The following is a 12,258-nucleotide window of genomic DNA, read 5'->3' on the forward strand; positions in this document are numbered from 1 at the left end:
TCATTCTCTCTTTCCCTCTCTCTGGACTTTATCTCCATCTATTGTTTACTCCACTCCCTTTGCCCTCACCCCATCTACAGCATAAATACCAACCTTTTCCCACGTACAATCAATTGTAGAGAAGGGCCTCCAGACCATAAATGCTAACTCATTTTGTCTCTCCAAAGATGCTGCCTGACCTGCTAAGTTTTTATAGCAATTTCTGTTTTTGTTTCAGGTGTCTAGCATCAGCAGCTCTTTATTTTTTGACAAGCAAAGCAATTTTATTCACTCCTCATGATATCACGAAGTGGCTGAAGGCACTGCAATCTGCAAAGTCATGAATCCTGGCAACATCCTGGCAGTCATACTGAAGAGTTTTGCTTCAGAACATGCCACACATGTCAAACTGTTCCACTACAACTGCAATGCTGGCATCAATACAGCACTGTGTCAAATCACTGAGACAGCACAAGTTATACACTTTTCACAAGAAGCTGGACAAATTCAATCTGGGAAATTACTATCACCATCAGCCTCCTCTCAAACAGCAGCTAAGCAGTGCTAAGTATAATTCGCAGTTCCACCAAACTGTACTTATGCAGCAATAACTTGCATACTGATGTTCATTTTGGGCTGTACCATTTGGCTCTAGACCCTATAGATAAAGTAGCAGGCCATTTGTCCTCAAGCTTCCTCCACCATTCAACAGGATCATGGCTGATCTAACAGCCCTCACACCCAGCTACGTGCCTGTTCCCTGTAACCCTTGATTCTTAACTTGATCAAGAATCAATATATCTTACACGTAAACATACACGAGAACTCTGCCACCACATAGAGTCATAGAATCCCTACCATGTAGAAAGAGGCCATTTGGCCCATCAAGACTGCACTAACATTCTGAAGCACACCCCACTCAGACCCAGCTCCCCCTACCCTATCCCCATATTCTGTATGGCTAACCAGATAGCTTGCACATCCCTGGACACTATGGGCAACGTATCATAGCAAATCCAGCTAACCTGTATATCTTTGGACTGTGGGAGGAAAGGGGAGCACCTGGCAGAAACCATGCAGACATGGGGAATATGTATAAACTCCACACAGACAGTCACGTGAGGCTGGAAACGAATCTGGGTTCCTGGTGCGGTGAGACAGCACTATCTCCGTGGCAAGGAGTTCCAAAGACTCACAACCATCTGAGAGAAGAAATTTTATCTAGGCCTTAAATTGGTGCTCCTTTATTCAATAAGGACTGTGCTCGCTGATCCTTGACTCTCCCATGACAGGAGGCATCCTTCCAGCATTTAACCTTTACAAGCCCTTAAGAATCTTATATTTTTCAATAAAATCACCTTTTGTTCTTCAAAACTTGGGTGAGTAAAGTTGCAACCTGTTTAGCCTTTGCTCATAAGACAATCCTTCCATTTCAGGATCATCCTAGTAAACTTTACCTGAATTGCTAAAATGAAACTTCAACATTCGTTAAAGAATGGAACCAAAGTTGGTCTCAATACCCCAGACATGATCTCACTAGTACCTTGTACAGTTGAAGTAAAACTTCCCTATGCTTATAATTCAACTCCCTTGAAATAAGGCAAAAAAAACAAAGTTGTTGGAAAAGCTCAGCAGGTCTGGCAGAATTTGTGAAGGAGAAGACAGAGTTAACATTTCAGGTCTGGTGACCTTCCTCAGAACAGAGGAAAGGGTAGGATCCGAGGAATGTTCTAAAGAAGGGTCACTGGACCCAAAATGTTAACTCTGCTTTTCCCTTTGCAGATGCTGCCAGACCTGCTGAGCTTTTCCAGCAACTTTGTTTTTGTCCCTTATTTACAGCATCTGCAGTTCTTTCAGTTTCCCTTGAAATAAGGGCCAACATTCCATTGGCCTTCCTGATTACTTGCTGCATCTGTGTGCCAGCTTTCCTTGTTCATGCAGAAGTATTCTCAAATCCATTCTGAAGAAGGGTCACTTGACCTGAAACTTTAACTCTGCTTTATCCCTACAGATGCTATCAGACCTGTTGAGATTTTGCAGCAATTTCTGTTTTAGATTAGATTCCCTACAGTGTGGAAACAGGCCCTTCGGCCCAACAAGCCCACACTGCCCCTTGGACCATCCCACCCAGACCCATCCCCCTATAACCCACACACCCCTGAACACTACGGGCAATTTAGCATGGCCAATCCACCTGGCCTGCACATCTTTGGACTGTGGGAGGAAACCGGAGCACCCGGAGAAAACCCACGCAGACACGGGGAGAATGTGCAAACTCCACACAGACAGTTACCCGAGGCTGGAATCGAACCTGGGTCCCTGGTGCTGTGAGGCTGCAGTGCTAACCACTGAGCCACCGTGCTGCCATTTCTGACTTCCAATGGTCACAGTTTTACTTAATCAAATCTGTTTGTGCTGCAGCTTTCTGCAGATTTTCTCCATTTAAATAGTATTCTGTTCTTCTGTTCTCTCTTCCAAAATGAACAACTTCACATTTTTCTACAGTATATTCCATTTGCCTGGAGTCACATGTAGGCCAGACCAGGTAAGGATGGCAGTTTCCTTCTCTAAAGGGCATTAGTGAACCAGATGGGTTTTTCTTGACAATGGATTTGCAGTCATCATTAGATTCTTAAATCCAGATAGTTATTGAATTCAAATTGCGTCATCTGTCATAGCAGGATTTGAACCCAGGTCCCCAGAATATTATCTGGGTCCCTGGGTTAACAGACCAACAATAATATCACTAGGCCGTTGCTGCCCATTGTGTTGGCTGCAAATTTGGCTGCATTATATTCACTTTCTTTCTATGTCATTAATATATATTGTAATAGTTGTGTTCTGAGTGCTGATCCCTGTGGTACCGTACCAGTTATAAGTTGCCAACCTGAAAAAGAACATTTTATCCCCACTTGCTATTTCCTGCTCATTAGCCAATTCTCTATCCACACCAATATATTACATCCAATTCCATGGGCTGTTATCTTATGACTTAATCTTTTGTGAAGTATCTTGTCCAATACCTACGAGAAGTCCAAAAATAACACATCTTCTGGTTTCCCCCATCCGGTCTGGTTGAAATGTCCTCAAAAACGCTAATAAATTAGTCAGGCACAAATTCCCTTTCATGAAGCCATGCTGACTCTGCTTGATTACATTATGGTTTTCTAAATGTGCTGCTCTTACTTACTTAATAATTGATTGCAATAACTTTGACAACAAAAGATGTTAGGCTAATCAGCCTACAGTTGGCCCTTTTGTGCCTTCTTCCCTTTTGAATAGGGCACTTGAAAGTTACAACTTAGCCAGGAAAGATCTAAAGAGAGATCTAAGAATAGCCAGGAGGGGACATGAGAAGCCTTTGGCAGGTGGGATCAAGGAAAACCCTAAAGCTTTCTATAGATATGTCAGGAACAAAAGAATGGCTAGAGTAAGATTAGGGCCAGTCAAGGACAGTAGTGGGAAGTTGTACATGGAGTCCTAAGAGATAGGAGAGGCGCTAAATGAGTATTTTTCGTCAGTATTCACACAGAAAAAATACAATGTTGTCAAGGAGAAGACTGAGATACAGGCTACTAGGCTAGATGAGATTGAGGTGTTAGCAATTAGATAAGTCCCCTCGGCCGGATGGGATTTATCCTAGGATTCTCTGGGAAGCTAGGGAGGAGATTGCAGAGCCTTTGGCTTTGATCTTTATGTCATCATTGTTTATAGGAATAGTGCCAGAAGAGTGGAAGATAGCAAATGTTGTCCCCTTGTTCAAGAAGGAAAGTAGAGATAACCCTGGTAATGATAGACCAGTGAGTCTTACTTCGGTTATGGTTAAAGTGTTGGAGAGGATTATAAGAGATAGGATTTATAATCACCTAGAAAGGAATAATTTGATAGTCAACACAATTTTGTGAAGGGTAGGTCGTGCCTCTCAAACTTTATTGAGTTCTTTGAGAAGGTGACCAAGCAGGTGGATGAGGGTAAAGTGGTTGATGTCGTTCATATGGATTTCAGTAAAGTGTTTGATAAGATTCCCCTATTGGCTATTGCAGAAAATACGGAGGCATGGGATTGAGGGTGATTTAGTGGTTTGGATCAGAAATTGGCTAGCTGTAAGAAGGCAGAGGGTGATGGTTGATGGGAAATGTTTATCCCGGAGTTCAGTTACTAGTGGTGTACCGCAAGGGTTGGTGTTGGGTCCACTGGTGTTTGTCATTTCTATAAATTACCTGGATGAGGGCATAGAAGGATGGGTTAGTAAATTTGCGGATGACACTGAAGTCGGAGTTGTGGATAGTGCGGAAGGATGTTGCAGGTTTTAGAGGGACATAGATAAGCTGCAGAGCTGGGCTGAGAAGTGGCAAATGGAGTTTAATGTGGAAAAGTGTGAGGTGATTCACTTTGGAAGGATTAACAGGAATACAGAGTACTGGGCTAATGGTAAGATTCTTGGTAGTGTGGACGAGCAGAGAGATCTCAGTGTCCATGTGCATAGATCCCTGAAAGTTGCCAGCCAGGTTGATAGGGTTGTTAAGAAGGCATATGGTGTGTTAGGTTTTATTGGTAGAGGAATTGTGTTTCAGAGCCATGAGGTCATGCTGCAGCTGTACAAAACTCAGGTGCGGCCACACTTGGAGGATTGCATACAGTTCTGGTCGCAGTATTATAGGAAGGATGTGGAAGCATTGGAAAGAGTGCAGAGGAGATTTACCAGGATGTTGCCTGGTATGGAGGGAAGGCCTTATGAGTAAAGGCTGAGGGACTTGAGGCTGTTTTTGTGAGAGAGAAGGAGGTGAAGAGGTGACTTATTAGAGACATCCAAGATGATGGATACAAGGGTGGACAGTGAGAACCTTTTTCCTTGGATAGTGATGGCTAGCACGAGAGCACATAGCTTTAAATTGAGGGGTGATAGATATAGGACAGATGCCAGAGGTATGTTCTTTACTCAGAGAGTAGTAAGGGCGTGGAATGCCCTGCCTGCCACAGTAGTAGATCCGACAACTTTAAGGGCATTTAAATGGTTGTTGGATAAACATATGGATGATAATGGAATAGTACAGGTTTGATGGGCTTCAGATTGGTTTCACAGGTCGGCGCAACATTGAGGGCTGAAGGGCCTGTACTGCGCTGTAGTGTTCTATGTTCTACGTCACATTGCAGATTTCCAATCCCTTGCATTTCTCCATAATCCAAGGGTTTTTAGGAAATCTGAAATCAATGTATCCAATATCTCTGTGGCTACCTCATTGGAGAAAAGGAGGAGGAGAGGGGACCTAATTGAGGTATACAAGATAATGAGAGGCATAGATAGAGGTGATAGCCAGAGACTATTTCCCAGGGCAGAAATGGCTAACACGAGGGGTCATAGTTTTAAGCTGGTTGGAGGAAAGTATAGAGGGGATATCAGAGGCGGGTTCTTTACACAGAGAGTTGTGAGAGCATGGAATGCATTGCCAGCAGCAGTTGTGGAAGCAAGGTCATTGGGGACATTTAAGAGACTGCTGGACATGCATATGGTCACAGAAATTTGAGGGTGCATACATGAGGATCAATGGTCGGCACAACATCGTGGGCTGAAGGGCCTGTTCTGTGCTGTACTGTCCTATGTTCTACCTCTTTTAGGATCTTTGGATGCAAGCCATCAGGGCCAGGGGACTTATCTACCTTTAACCGCATTAGTTTGTTTAATACTACTTCTCTAATAATGGTGATGGTACTTAATTCTTCCCCTAATTTTCTAATGTGCCAACATCACTTTGACCTCTCTCTTCTGTTATGTGTAATTCAAGAGGCTCTTCTTGTCAGCTTTTATAATGCTTGTTGCTTGCCCTTGTTGTTTATTTTCTCCCTCTTTATTTTCATTTTGCCTTCCTTTGCTGGATTTTGAATTTATCCCAGTCTTCAGGACTGTCACTGACTTTAGTTGATTGTATGCCTTTTCGTTCAATGTAATAGTCTCCTGAACTTCCTTGATTAGCCATTGTTCATTTATCCATCTGTTAGAACTTTCCTCCTTTCTGGAATATATTTTTGCTAAGAATCATGAATTATCTGCTTAAATGTCTGCCACTGCTTCATTACTGGTTTTCCTGTTAATCTATCTGACCAGTCCATTTTAGATAACAATATCCTGATTTAATTGTAATTCCCTCTATTTAAGTTAAACACAGTTGTTTCTGACCTGTGTTTCTCACACTCAAATTGAATATTAAAATCTATCATACCATGATTATTATTTCCTTAAGCGTATTTTACTCAGAGGTAATTTCTTAAACCTACTCATTAACCATTATCAGACCCAAGGCAGCCTGTTCCCTGGTTAGCTCCATGACATATTATTCTTGGATTCTATCCCTAAATCACTTTATGAATTAGTTGTCAAATGTATCCAGTCAACATGAAGGTTAAAGTCACCCATAATCTTTGCTCTATCTTTTTTTAAATACTGTTATCATTTGTTTATTTATACCCTTTCCCACACTGTAGCTATTAATTAGGAGCCTATACACTATTGCTCTCAATGTTTCCTTTCCTTTCCCTGTTACTTGCCTCCAGCCAAATGAACTCTAAATCATCTGAGCCTTGATTATCTTTCACAACTATCCTCATATCACCCCTTTATTAACAGGGCTATCCCACCACCTTTTCCTTTCCTCCTGTGTTTCCAAAAGGTCAAATATCCCTGAATGTTAAGTTCTCAGTTCTGATCTCCTTGTAACTATGTCTGCATAATGTCTATGATATCATATCCATTTACCTCAATTCATTCCGTGCACTAAGATAAAAGCATTTTGTCTTTCCTCTGCCATTTTAAATCACCTTAGCTTACTTTGTACTGTGGCCTTATTTGCCTCTCCCCTTGATTACCCTGTTTACCATTTTTACGTTTGCTGTTCTTTCTTTCATTGCCTTGATCCTTATATCCTTGATCCAAACCTGTTCAAAAAGCTGAACTTATTGGGTGAGGTAAGAGTGACTGCAGTTGGTGCTGAAACAGCATTTGACTGAGTATGGCAACAAGGACCCCTGGCCACATTAAAGTCAAGGAAAATCAGGCAAAATCTCCTGGAGCCTTTAATTTTTTTTTGATAGGCTGTGGGCATTGCTGTATAGGCCAGTATTTGTTATCCATCCTAATTGCCCTTGAGATTGACAGCAAAATAATATGATTATTATTAAACATCTCAGTTCGACAACAATGCTGCTGGAATTCCTCAGGGAAGCTTCATAGGCCCCACCAGCCACATCAATGATCTACCTTGCACTATAAGGGCAGAAATGAGGACATTGCTCAATGGCTGCAAAAATATCAGCACCATTCAGGACAAAGCAGCCTGCTTGACTGGTGCACCATCCACCAACTTTAACTTCCTCCACCACCAATATGAGAGTAATGTGTAAATTCTGGAAAATGCAATGCAGTAACTCACCAAGGTTCCATTGAAAGCACCTTGTAAACCCTCACCCTCTACCTCCTTGAAAGACGAGGGCAGCAGAAGCATGACGTCAACACAACCTGCAAATATCCCTCCCACCTACATACTGTCCTAACTTGGAACTATGTTGCTGTATGGTCACTGTTGCTAGGTCAAAGTCCAGGAAATCTCTTCCTCTCTGCATTTTCCGAGTACGTACACCAGACTGACTGTGACAGTTCAAGAAGATAGCTCAATACCACCTTATCAAGGATAATTAGGATGTGTAACAAATGCTTGTTCGCAATGTACTTGCCAGCAATCCCGTCGTGCCATGAAAAATTAAGAAAAGCTAAAGAAAGATCAACATTTCTGGATCCAGGAATTGTGTCTTTGCCACACACCATCATCATCATCAATTACCCCCATCTCTGTTGAGTGGCAATCTTCCATTTCTACTGTCTCTACTTCACCTCCCCCCCCCATTTTAAACTTTCTGATCTTTCACTTCTGCCGAACTACGTCCTCCAATCTCCTCTTCCTGGCGCGAATAATCTCATCTGTACCCCAAACATCAATATTTCACCTCTATTCCTTAAAATCTTGAACAATCTCACCTATTCCATGCCTTTAATCTTCCAGCACTCTAAAGGTTTTCTGATCCTTTCCTTGCTTCTTCCCTTGCTTCCCTTCTGGCTGGCTGACATTGGGAAAACTGGGTAGAAGGTATTAATCAGATTGTGCCATTAAAATCAGCATGACCCAGAAGAAATTAATTTGTTGGAGTTTAGAAACCTCAAAGCAGGCTCCCTGTTCTTTTTTTATTCTTCCAGCTAATATTGGAACGTACACTTCTCTTTCATATTGTAATGACAGTGTGTGTGCGTGCGTGTGTGATGGTTTTTTTATACTTGCTAACTTCTGGTTTGTTCAGAAACCTCCGTGTTACAAATTATACTGAAACTAACTCTCTCATCTTCAAAATAACAAAATTTAGATATACCTTGAAATTTCACTATGAGAAAGGTCGTTACCAATAGTAAACATTTTAATTACAGTTTATTAGAGTGATACGATTGTCTTCAAGGTTCATTTGGAGGTGAGAGGAGATTAAATTTAACTTCATTATTCAACAGGAGATAGGCATCCCTGTCTCCAGACAATTGGCTGGGAGACTTGGTAAAGCCTGCATTGTGATACAGTCAGCTCCATCTTTCACAGTTATGCTGCAGCATGAGAACATAGAACAGTACAGCACAGGAATAGGCCTTTCAGCCCATCAGACCTGTACCAACCATGATCACTCTAAACCAATCCCATCTGTCTCTACATGGTCTGTAACCCTCTATTCCCTGTCTATTCATTTGTCTGTCTAAATGCCTCTTAAATGTGGCTATCAGACCTGCTTCTGCCATCTCTCCTGGCAGTGTATTCTAGGCACCTCCCACCCTCTGTGTAAACAATTTGCTTTACACATGTCCTTTAAACCTTCCCCCTCTCACCTTAAACCACGTTCCCTAGAATTTGACATTTCCACCCTGGGAAAAACTTTCCAGCTATCCACCCTATCCATGCTTCTCATAATTTTCTGCTTTGTTCAGGTCACCCCTCAACCTCCGAAGATCAAATGAAAACAATCCAAATTAGTCCAACCTCTTCTTATAGCTAATACACTCCAACCTAGGCAACTTCCTTTGCGCCCTCTCCAAAGCTCACCCATCCTTCCTAATCTGTGGCAACCAGAACTGCACACAGTGCTCCCAAATGTGACCTAACTAAAATTTTATACAGCTGCAACATGGCTTGCCAATTTTTACACTCAATGCCCCGACTGATGAAGGCAAGCTATCTGTACACCTTCTTCACCACCTTATCCATTTATGTTGCCACTTTCAGGGAGCAATGGACTTGCACCTCAAGATCCCCTGTACATCAATGCTCATCTGGGCCCTGCCAATTACTGTATATTATCCTCTTACATTTGACCTACCACGATGTAGCACCTACATGTGTCCAGATTAAACTCCATCTGTTCTTTCTCTGTCCATCTTTCGAAATGATCTATACCCTGCTGCATTTTTTGATATCCTTCATCTCCATACATAACTCCACCAATTTTCATGTTGTCTGCCAACTTACTAACAAGACCATCTATGTTTTCATCCAAATAATTTACATATATTACAAGCAGCAGAGGTCCCAGCACTGATCCTTGTGGGGCACCACTGGTCACAGGCCTTCTGTCAGAAAAACTACTCTCTCTGTCTTCAATGGCCAAAGCAAATTTGTATCCAACTTATCAACTCACCATAGATCCCATGTGACTTAATTTTGTAGAGCAGACTACCATAAGGGACCATTTCAAATACTTTATTTAAGTCCTTGTAGACAACATCCAATCCCCTACGCTCATCAGTCATCTTTGTCACTTTCTCAAAGCACTCAATCAAATTTGTGAGATAAGACCTCCCCCATGCAAAACTCTGCCAGCTATCCCTAATACGTCCATTCTTTTCCGAATGCGAGTAATTCCTGTCCCTAAGAATCTTGTCTGATAATTTCCCTATAATTGATGAAATACTCACCAGCCAATAACTTCCTGGATTATCCCTGTTGCCTGTTCTTAAACAAAGGGACAGCATTTGGTTATTCTCCAGTCTTCTGGAACCTCATCTGTGGCTAAAGAGGCCCCTTCCTTGCCTCCCTCAGTATCCTGGGATAGACCTGATCAAGCCCTGGGGAATTATCTACCTTAATGTGTTCCAACATTGCAAACATTTCTCAGCTTTGTTTTCTACCATATATTTGAGTGAAAATTCAAGCCATGGGACACATCATATGGACAAAATGAGTGTACTCCAGTCGATTCAATTTCTCATTGTATTTCTGATAGGTGGGACCAGCCTTTAAGAAGGGAAAGGCATTAAATGAGCTGAAGCTAATTGCGTCTGACCCAGATGAGGACCATCTATTCCAGGTGGATAACTACAGCGCTTTAGATGGTCTCCTGGCAAATCTAGAAAAAAATATTGTTGGAATTGAAGGTATGTTTATCTATTTCAGTTCTCAGTCATGAGCACAACATTTGCAAATATTCACAACATTGACTGAACTGTAGTACATAGTTGACAACAATATAAAAAGAGCCATTCATATATGAAAATTAAGATGAAGTAGTTTAAAAGGCAATCTTCCAAACTGATTTCACATCTCCAGAATATCATGAAAGCTGCTTCCTGCCTTCCCACTTTGTACCAATGTTTTCATTTGCCTTAATTGGGTTTTATTTCTGTTAGAACATTGCAGATTACAAGATAAAACATGTATTTAAAATCATGCCATGTGATAGATCAAAACAGATGATTTCCTTCAGTGTTGCTTTGTCAAAAATTCTGGAATTGCCTTCCTAACAGCATTATGGGATTACCTACAGTATATAAACTGCAGCAATCCAAAAAGATAGCTCACACCAGCTTCTCAGGGGTAATTAGGGATCTGGGTACAGCCAACAATGTCCATGTCCCATGAATTAATAAATAAAACTCATTCCTAACAAAAATCTTTTAATCTTAGATTTTTCATCATCGATTGATCTAGCATTAAATAACAATTGTATAAGAGATAACAAACTTCTATCACCCCTCAGTGTGAAGAAGTATTTACAATTTTACCTTTGAAAGGTCTAGTTATATTTTTAGATTATTTTCCCTGTCTTAGTTCTGAGTCCATAAAAATAATTTTTCTCTATGTATACTATCTCGTCACCTTAATATCTTGAAAAGATTGATCAAATCATTCTTTAATCCTGTAAACTCCGTGCAGCACAATGGGGTGAGCTATTTAAAAGGCTTACCCTGATTCCCTGTGACTTCATTCTAATGGTTTGGTTACATTTTCGATCTTCTCATGCTCCTTGCTCACATCCCATCACCCTCCCATAAACTCAACAATGCAACCTCCATGTTCCAATGCTAACTCATAACTCCCTAAACCTACATGCCAACTCACTCACTGATACAGACTTTATTGTGCCAAGTTGAAAGTAAAATAAAAGTCCCAGCGACGAAAACCCGCTCAAAATTTTCAAATTCTTCAGTGATTAACTGCTTATAAAAACATAATTAATTCCCCACATCAAATATTGCTAATTGCTTGTTAAAAAAAGCAAAATAAAACCATGGATGCTTTAAATCAGAGTCAGAATAGAAATTGCTGGATAATCTCAGCAGGTTTGGCAGCATCTGTGCAGAGAATTGAGAGTTAACATTTTGGGTTGAGTGACCCTTCCGCAGAACACAACGTGCCCAGACTGGACACAGCATTCCAAGTTTTGACTATCTACAATTTTGTTCAGCTATAGCAATAACTTCTATCTCCTTGTAATCTACCTCTAAGATATAAAGGTCATAACTCCATAAGATGTTTAGATAACAAAGTGTGAAGCTGGATGAACACAGCAGGCCAAGCAGCATCTCAGGAGCACCAAAGCTGATGTTTCAGGCCTAGACCCTTCATCAGAGCTGATGACCCCTCTGATGAAGGGTCTAGGTCCAAAACGTCAGCTTTTGTGCTCCTGAGATGCTGCTTGGCCTGCTGTGTTCATTCAGCTTCACACTTTGTTATCTTGGATTCTCCAGCATCTGCAGTTCCCATTATCACTTATCCATGAGATGTTTGATTGTTTTCCATACTTGCTCATGACATTTTAAAACAAATCTACATCCTTTTATCTCTATATGTAGTGATTGTTATCAAGTTCAGCCATGTGGACCTCAGAGAATATGACACCTCTGATTGGGGCTGTTAATCTGGTCTAATCAGGAGTGTCAGAGGTTCTGTTCACTCTGAGAGCTGATTCTGAAAGAGCTGG

At 41.3% G+C, this 12,258-nt stretch overlaps 1 protein-coding gene across 2 annotated transcripts in view; it reads left to right on the plus strand.

Moving 5' to 3' along the window:
• The window catches only part of LOC125464461 (integrin alpha-E-like), a 245,847-nt gene that overhangs the window by 94,620 nt on the left and 138,969 nt on the right, over positions 1–12,258 (plus strand). For both annotated transcript variants that reach the window (XM_059655494.1, XM_059655493.1), the window contains exon 11: positions 10,282–10,432. In XM_059655494.1, the coding sequence (XP_059511477.1) occupies positions 10,282–10,432 (151 nt within the window). The remainder of the gene's footprint in view (positions 1–10,281; positions 10,433–12,258) is intronic.

Source organism: Stegostoma tigrinum, chromosome 27, assembly GCF_030684315.1.
Source record: "Stegostoma tigrinum isolate sSteTig4 chromosome 27, sSteTig4.hap1, whole genome shotgun sequence".
In the NCBI taxonomy this organism is placed as follows: domain Eukaryota; kingdom Metazoa; phylum Chordata; class Chondrichthyes; order Orectolobiformes; family Stegostomatidae; genus Stegostoma; species Stegostoma tigrinum.